General features: G+C 51.0%; 1 protein-coding gene across 8 annotated transcripts in view; it reads right to left on the bottom strand.

Annotated features, from left to right (window-relative positions):
* Window positions 1–357: 357 nt before the first annotated feature.
* NDST1 (N-deacetylase and N-sulfotransferase 1) overlaps window positions 358–9,063 on the bottom strand; it is an 80,117-nt gene continuing 71,411 nt past the window's right edge. For all 8 annotated transcript variants that reach the window (XM_036845385.1, XM_036845380.1, XM_036845382.1 and 5 more), the window contains one exon: window positions 358–8,003. In XM_036845385.1, the coding sequence (XP_036701280.1) occupies window positions 7,884–8,003 (120 nt within the window). In that variant the 3' untranslated portion in view covers window positions 358–7,883. The remainder of the gene's footprint in view (window positions 8,004–9,063) is intronic.

Below are 9,063 nucleotides of genomic sequence, written 5' to 3'. Positions count from 1 at the left end.
CAGACCAAGGACTCGCAGCTCTGTGACCCTGGCAGAATCACTTAACCTCTTTGAATCTCAGACTCCTCATCTACATAATGGGAATGATGACCATCCCTACCTCAGAGTTGTGGCAAGGATGAAGAGAGACGGCACTTGACAAGCAGAAGGCCTTCCCGACAGAGTGAGAAATAGTTTTTATTATCCATGTCATTGAATTCTTTATAATATCATCACCTCACCACCATTAACTACCAGCCCAGTCTTTCCCGGGGAGGCTCACACCGACTCTAGCCTGTCAGAGACTGGGATGACAGTGTCCCCTGGTGGACATGTTGTGAACTGCACCAGATAAGTCTGACCCATTGGAAAAAGACCATCAGTCAAAATTCAGCTTTATTTTTCCCTTTTACCCATCAATATTTCAGCATGTACGACTTAAGGGCAATGACATACTCTTACAGAACAGTAATCAAAATCACGTAATTTAACATTGATAAAATACTATTATCCAATGTACACAGTCCATATTCACATTTTGCCGGTTGTCAATATGGTGTTCTTTATAGGTAACTCTTTCCTGGTCTAGGACCCCTCCAGGATCATAAATGACATTTGATTGCCAGGTCTCTTCTGTATCCTTTAATCTTGAACCATTTCTCCGCCTTTCTTTATCTTCCATAACCCTGACAATTTTAGAGTTCAGGCCAGTTATTTTGCATAATGTCCCTCAACATGAATGTGCCACTGTTTTCTCCTTGGGTAGATTCATGTTAATGTGTTTGTCAGGAATTTCACAGGTGTTAGGCTGTGTCCTTCTCAGGCAAGCAATGTTGGTTTGTCCCAACACTGGTGTTCACTCTAACTCCCCCATTTGTGAGCATGTGGGAGCTGGGAGTCACCTACAGTCACACAGCGAGTCGGAATCCTCAGCTCAGGGGCTTGACAAGCGCTCAGGATACCTGCAGCAAGGCAAGAGCTTCCCCCCAACAGCCAGGGCCTCCTCTGGCCCTGCACTTTGGGTGACTATGGGCTGGGGGAACAGCAGGGTTGCTTTTATGGTAGCATCCCACAACAGTCCAGCTGCCTGGACCCCTTTTCTGCTTCACCCATTTCTAATTACTTTTAAGACTTTTTCATTCCACAACCGACACATGCATTTTCATTGTTTTTAGTAAAATATTTCAGCCAAAGCTAAAGTCCCCTTTGAAATCTTCTCCCCTTTCCCTGCCCCCTCTACCAGAGCTAACGAGTTATCAGTTTGGCGTGAGATAGAGATAGCTAGCTACATTGCCAGGAAAAATAATGCAGAATAGCATAAGCAGTACGAGCCAGCAGAGTATGTATGTGTACTTAGTTACGTAGTATTCTCTTTCCACAAATGGTCACACTTAGGTCAGTCTCAAAGATATTTCCTGGTGGGACCTGGAGACTGAGCTGATTATTCTCTCCTCCATCATCATGTTTCAGCATGTGGCCACACGAGTGGCTATTTAGCTGATCCCCTCTAGGTGGACATCTAAGTTGTTTCTAGGGCTTTGCTATTATGGAACACACTGTCCTGTGCACCTGATCCAGGGCTTCTCTGAGGGAAATGCCCACTTCCAGGATCCAACACTGCTCCTGAGGCACCATGTCCCCTGAGTGGTCTCCTCACTTAGGGGATGAGGAGGGTTCGATGTGTCTTTGTTCACTCAACCTGTTAGAATTGCAGGACTCTTGGGACCTCTGAGAGCACCTGGGCTAGGCTTTCAGAATGTGTTTCAAGGATTCCTAGGGTTCCAAGATAGTATGGTGACAGAGAGGAGTTGAACTGATGACAGCCCAGATACTCACCCCAAATCCAACCAGAAACACCCTTCCTGCCTCTACCTGGTTTTCAATTAAGTTTCTCTTTAAAAAACAAAAGGCTGTTTTAAAATTCAAAAATCTCTGATGTAGCCTGACCACCTACCCAGCACCGGAATCCTATCTGTATCATGCAGATCCACTGCTCCCATTAATGCAGCCTCCACCCGTGTTCTTGTTGCCCCACGACCCATACTAAGCTCCCAGCTGACAAACCCCAAACAGGCGTCTGCAAGTGCCGCCCTTGTACCATTGGGGTTGGTGTTTCACTGTGCTCCCGGCTGTGTCCCAGCACGCCCAGCCGTCCACAGTTCTGTGGAGCTTCTGTGGCTCATCCTTCGTGGCCTGATTCAGTGTTCCCACACTTTCCTGTGCGGCAGGGAGTTTGTTTAAAAGCCACATTTCTGGGTCTCTCTGCCAGAGGTTCTGACTGAGTGGACGGGACTGGGGGAGCCTGGGAATGTGCATTTCATAAAGTTCCACAGAGGCTCCTGCCTCTCTGCTCCCTGCCTCTGCCCCCCACCCCCTGCAAATCTCAAGCTCAACCAGGCTGGGAGGGCTAGGAAGTCATTTGTTTTTACCCAAAGTTTTCATTCCTCGGACAGCAGGACTCTGAAGTAATTAGAACCCGTAGAAGCCGTCTATCTGAGCCAGTGTTTCCCAAAGTGCTGGAGAGGTTGTTAAAATGCAGGTGCTCGGGTTGCACCCCACATCTGCCAGAGAGGAATCTCTGGGGGCACAGCCAAAGAGTCTGCATTTTAAGCAAGTTCTCCAGAGTAGCCACTGAGTCCAACTCCTTCCACACCCCTAAGAGATGAGGGAAACTGAGGATCAAAGGGTAAGAGTGACTTGGCCTGGTCACATCACACACTGATAGCAGAACTAATTCTAGACTGAGACTCTTCTCAGTGCTCCATCCCCAGCACTTCTCAACCATCTAGCGTGGCTGAGGGCCCTTTGTCACCTGAGACACCCCACCTGGCTGTCCTGGGACAGGCCTCTGCTATCTAGAAAAGCTTCAGTTTACAATCCATTGAATTGATCTTTGATTTGACAAAGTCACCTTGTGTGTACGGGGGCGACCAGACTGGCTGTGCATGTGAACATCCTTCTCTCCACCCTCCCCTGCGGGCCTGGCAAAAGCATCAGACAGACGGACAGACATGACCAACGTGTACAAACAGAACCCCACTTTATTAGCAGTTAGTTCAAGATTGTACATTAATGGAGGGAAGGTTCCCACTTTTAACACAACCCAAAACGGCTGGTTTGAGAGCCCTGACCAGGTGAGCGGGGTAGCGCCCCCCTCTCTACTCCTCTCCCCACTCCCACAAGGGAAGGAAACCTCTGCCTGCTCTCGTAATGTGCCCCGCACCCTCTCCAGTCAGCCCTCTCCTCTCTCCAGGAAATGACATGAATTTCATGCACAAATTACAAAAGGAGCCCTCTTGCTGATAAGAAAAGCTAGCACAGTCATAGAAAACCCTCTCCGCCCTCATTCTCCTCAAGGGCCACAGAGAGGAAGGAGAGAGGGAGGGATGAACTTATTAGGATAAAACACAGCCAGAGTCTCCCCATAGGCCCTTGACATTGACCCCACACAAAGCCCATGCCTCTCCCTTGTGGGAACTAAAAAATGTCTCTGGTTGTCTGAGCTGGCGAGGGGAAGCCTCTGGGGGCAGGCAGCCCTGGGCGAGCAGCCTGGGGACCCAGCAGTGCCTCGCAAGCAGCGGTGAGGGGGCCCTGGGACCTCCATCCTCACTTTAACTAGAGCAGACCTGCTTCCTTCTTTGACGTCTGAAAATCCATGCTGTAGGCCCATCTGCTCATTCTAGATGGGGAAATTGAGTCCCTGGGAGGAAAACTGTCACTCAGCTACTCAGTGTACTCAACTGGGACAAAATTTCACATCTCCTGCCTCCAGCCCAGTGCTCTCCTCCGCAACCGCAGCTTGGGTGGGGCAGCGCCCCCGCGGAGCCCTTCTTTGGTGCATCCCAGGGGCTGGCTCTGCTCCAGTGCACATAGACCATGGGCCTCCAGGAAATGAAAACCCAGAGACCACAAAACAGAGAGAAAGAGAGATGCTCTTTGGTGCCCTGTGTGCCATCACCAGGAGCAAAGCGGGCAGCACAGGATCTTCTGAGTCCGGGATATCTCATTCCCAACAGGCCCACACTGTGTGGTCCAGCCTCTTCTTTCTAGAACCTCCCAGGCGCGGCTGTGATGCTTCCCCCCTCGCCCTCTCCAGCTCTGGCCGGCCCCTCTGCTGATTTGGCACTTGGTACCGGTGACAGCAGAGGGGCATCTTAGGATGGACTGAAGTTTTCAAGTCAGCACAAAAGGTACCAATCCCCATAGCCTAAATTACCCTTGCCAATACAGGGGTTAGAGGAACTTGTTCTATGACACCATGAAGAAACAGACAAATCCAGCGTGTGGGGCTTCTGTGAGACAGCAGCCTGCTAGCCTCCGAAACAATGCCATTCAAACAACCAGAGTGAGCAGAAGGGAAAGTTTACTGACTTGAAAGAGATTTTAGAGAACACAGTTCCAAGATGCAACATGTGTACCTTAACTAGTTCCCGATTCCAAAACCAGGTATAAGTTATTTGGGAGAACTGTGAATATGGATTGATTAGCAGACGTTGCTGGGAAATTACTGTTGTGATACTGGGTGTGATACTGGGCCAATTGTAGGAGAACGTCCTAACTCTTAGGAGATGCAGGCTGATGCATTTGGGGTGGAGTCTCATTATATTTGCAACTTTTAAACTAGTTCAGAAAAAATATGCTTGTACAGAAGGAAAGATTAAAATGTGGCAAAACATTAATTTTAAGTCTGAATGGTGGGCAGTGGGAGTTCATTATAAAATATTTGGTACAACATTTACTTATTTACTTGCTTTTTCTCCTAACAAACCTGCGGGGACAGCTCGATGTTGGGACCGGCAATCTCTGCGAGTCAACCTAGCGGTATTCTTCTACTGGGGACAGACCACTGCTCCCCCAGCTGGGCCCCAGAGGCACTGGCTGCTCCTACTTAGGGGCTCGAAAGAGACCAGTCTTTTTAAACCTCAGACTCTTTCTCCCGGCACAAGAGGCCCGCACTGTGGGCAGCTCTAGAGCCCCCAGTGACGGAGGCAGCTGCAGGTGACTCATGCCACCTGCACTGAGCTTGAGGCACAGGTGCGTGGAGGAGATGGCAGAAGGGATGGTAGAGTTTTTTCTCTTGTTTTTGGCCAGTGACTTAGTAAACATGGAAGATGCTGAGGATACTGCGCCCACTGACCTCTGGTTTTCTCCTCTCGTTGCGGGGGGGGGGGGGGGTCTGTGTGCTCAGTGGCTGAGAGAACCTAGAGGGACTTCTCTCCCCTCCCCAGTACCTACCGGTCCTGGAAGTGGGCTCTCGAGAGAGATTCATTAGTGGGAAGGGAAAAAGTAGCAGTGACAAGACAGACTTAAAACATGTGACAGGTCAAGTCCCCAGACTCCCAGAAGGGCCTGGACAAAAGTCTCCAGCATTTCCTCTGCTACCACAGGGCCTCAAACCTGCCTGTTTCTTCCTCAGGCCGGAGGACAAGGGGAGCGGACCTGCCCGCCCCACGAGGACAGGCTCCGGGCAGCCTGCCCAGGTGTCCAGGCCCAGAGGGAAGATCTCAGACGGTGGGAGCTGTGACGTCCTCACGGGTCACGGAGCAGAGCCCCGCGCTGACAGATGGGAAGTGAGGCCCAGGTTTTGCACTGCGGAAGCCGCTGCCCGCTCTGGGAGTCTGGTTCCTGGTGCAGGTAAGTCTTCACAAGCGTACACGCAGACACGCCACCCTGCCCTCAGATACTCCGCTCCTCATCCCCTGCAGGGTTAGCAGCGCCCAGGGTTCCCGGGTTCTAAGGCCCCAGTGAGAAGCATGATGGAAACGCTTCACTCAGGAGACAGCAGAGCCATATGCAGCCGGCCCCGTAGGACATTCCATTTCTCCATCCCAGTGGAGACCCTGGGAACTAAGACCCAGGCTCCCAGGCTGGGAAAGGACCTTTTGAGGTGGGGAGAGCACGACAGGGATGCAAATGCAGATCTGCAACTGAGAAGGCTCAAAGGCACCCTGGCTGGGAAGGAGTGGTTTGTCCCCATATCCTGGAATGACCAAGGGCGTGACTAAAGGAGGGACAGCAACCTGGCACAGAGTAGGGTCCCAAGGATGGGCTCAGAGGCAGTGTGGCATTGGAAGAAGAGCACTGGGCTCGGAATAGGGAGCCTCGAGTTCAGTTCTGGGCCCTGCTCCCCATCAGTTCTGTGACATCAGCCCCGGAGGCCACCTCCTATTTCTGGACCTGTGTCCATACCCGTTGAAGGACCCTTCAGCCCCAACATGCTAGAGTCTTCTGAACAAGACAAGGCTCTCCAGAAAGGATTTCCCAGGTGTCAGTTCAAAGCTGAACTGGCAGTGGGAGGGGCTGGGGAAAGGCACCCCAGCCTTAGTCACTTCACATTGTTAAAAGATGGGGGCGGGAGGGGTGGGTAGGAGCAGGCCCCAACCAGAAAATAGCCCAGAGATCCCCTTGTCTGCAGGGGGCCTGGAGGCAGTTCTGTGGCTCCCAGGGCAGCTCCCAACCTAGCACCATGTGAGGGAAAGGGGAACAGGCCAGCCTTTAAGCCCTGGGGTCTCCTACCCCATCCTGGCTGTTTCCTTTGGCCAAAAGTGCCCCAGGGTCACCACGCTTCATGAAGCCAGATCTCCTGGAAAGAGTAGGTCTTGCTTATGCATCTCGCCACCTGTTCACCCGGGGCAGCCATGGCACTTGACCTCTCCCAGGGCACTTCCATACTGTGTCCTTGAGGCCTCCACACATGAACACGGCCCCCCTGCCCTTCCATCCCATTCTCTAGCACTGAGATATGACGCACTTTGGGACTGGGGTTTGCCACCATTTTGTACGACTGAATTAAAAACAAACCCAACCAAAAAAAATATAATATATATATATATACATGTTATATATATATATGTAACACAGTGCGACCCCAGCACCCAGGGTATAAACTCTGGCACCAAGAAAAAAAAATATTAAAATACTTTAGCTTCTTAGTATTTGGGAGGTTAAGGGGCTCTCTAGAAACCCTTGGCCACAGGCAGCTGGCGCAAAGCAGGGATGGCGGTCTCCTCAACTCTGCCCAGCATCTGCCAGAGGCCAAGGCCAGGTGGGCTTAGGGACAACATATGTACACTGGAACATGTATACGGACGACTCCATGACCGCCTCAGTCTTTTACCACAGGAAACACCACACATGTCATATCCCAGGGGGAAGAAACGGGGTAGGGTTGAGGCCTGGGTCTCTGGGTCCAAATGCATGGCAGTGCCCCAGGGCCCTGAAGGAGACCTTTAGGACTGGGTGGGTACTGTAGGAACCAGCGATTCTTTCTCTAAAGAGGGAAGGTGAGATGGGAAGGTATGAAGCAGAATGGGTGTGGAGGTCAAGCGTTCTCTCGAGGTGGACACACTCACACCCAGCCTAGGGACGACCTCTGGGTTCCCAGCTGACCCCTCTGAAGAGCCTGGCTTGAACCATCAGGGAAACGTCCAATCTCTCTCCCTGGTTTGGCAAAAGCCCCAGCTGGGCTCTTCTCCTCGTTGTCTGGAGGACAGGGAAAATAGGGCAGCTAATACTGAGTGGACACCCTACTGGAGCAGGGAGTGATGGGATGGAGAGGGTACGGTGGGTAGAACACAGGGACGGAAAACAGAGTCTTGTGGACTCCTTCCTACCAGCTTGTGGTCTTCCACCAACAGGAAGTGGCCTCCTCATGAAAGACTATGAGCAGAATGGACCCCAGTTGGCGAAGGAGGTCCTAGAGGCCACCAACCCAGCACTCGACGCTCTGAGGCGCATGTGGACCTGCCTGGGCTCTTCTCCTGGCCCTGCCTGGGCCGCAGCAGAGTATTGCTTGTAAGTGCTTGGCCAGCCCGGGCCCAGCTCCCCACTCTGCAGGTCAGTCTGGCTCAGCGTGTGGCGGGACGTCCCTGCCGTCACATTCAGTCTGGCAGTGGTGGCCATGGCTACCTGGTGTTCTGGAGCTCCTCCCGTAGCCAGGTGGGCAGTGTCTGGCCCATCTTGTACAGCAGCTTGGAAAGCTCGACGTTGTGGTCCCGGTAATAGTCCTTCAGGAAGGCGCGGGACTGTAACAGGAAGGAAAGCTCAGATCCTGGTCGTGTGCTGACTCAAGAGCGACACCCCCCGCCCCCGCTTCTTTAAAACCACCATCCTGTTGGCATCCTCCCACACTCCCGTTATTTATTCACAATCTTCTTCAAAATCACAGCCTTCAAAAGAAAACTCATATAGTAGGAGCACCAAAATATAGCACACAAGGTCAAAATTCTTGTGATAGGGAGAAGAGAGAATTAAAACCAGGAGCAAACAAGAAAAGGGAAACATAGTATTTTGTTGAGGATTTTTGCATCTATGTTCAGGAGTGATACTGGCCTGTAATTTACTTTTTTTGTGGTATCTTTGTCTGGTTTTGGTATCAGGGTGACAGTGGCCTCATAGAATGAGTTTGGGAGTGTTCCTTCCTGTGTAATTTTTTGGAAGAGTTTCAGAAGGATAGGTGTTAACTCTTCTCTAAATGTTTGATAGAATTCTCCTGTGAAGCCATCTGGTCCTGGACTTTTGTTTGTTGGAAGATTTTTAATCACAGTTTCAATTTCAGTATTTGTGATTGGCCTGATCATATTTTCTCTTTCTTTCTGGTTCAGTCTTGGAAGATTGTACCTTGCTAAGAATTTGTCCATTTTATTGGCGTATAGGTGCTTGTGGTAGTCTCTTATGATCCTTTGTATTTCTGTGGTGTCAGTTGTTACGTCTCCTTTTTCATTTCTAATTTTGATTTGAGTCCTCTCCCTTTTTAAAAAATACTTATTTAGTTTATTTTTAATTTTTGGTTGTGTTGGGTCTTCGTTGCTGTGTGTGGGCTTGCTCTAGCTGCGGCGAGCCGGGGCTACTCTTCGTTGTGGTGCGCGGGCTTCTCATCATGGTGGCGTCTCTTGTTGCGGAACACTAGCTCTAGGCGCCTGGGCTTCAGTAGTTGTGGCGCACGGGCTTAGTTGGTCCGCAGCATGTGGGACCTTCCCAGACCAGGGCTTGAACCCATGTCCTCTGCATTGGCAGGCGATTCTTAACCACTGCGCCACCAGGGAAGCCCTCCCTTTTTTGAGTCTGGCTAAAGGTTTATCAATT

This window comes from Balaenoptera musculus, chromosome 3 (genome assembly GCF_009873245.2).
Source record: "Balaenoptera musculus isolate JJ_BM4_2016_0621 chromosome 3, mBalMus1.pri.v3, whole genome shotgun sequence".
Taxonomy (NCBI): Eukaryota; Metazoa; Chordata; class Mammalia; order Artiodactyla; family Balaenopteridae; genus Balaenoptera; species Balaenoptera musculus.
Note: the sequence above shows the minus strand (reverse complement) of the source record. Positions and strands in the feature narration are given on the sequence as shown.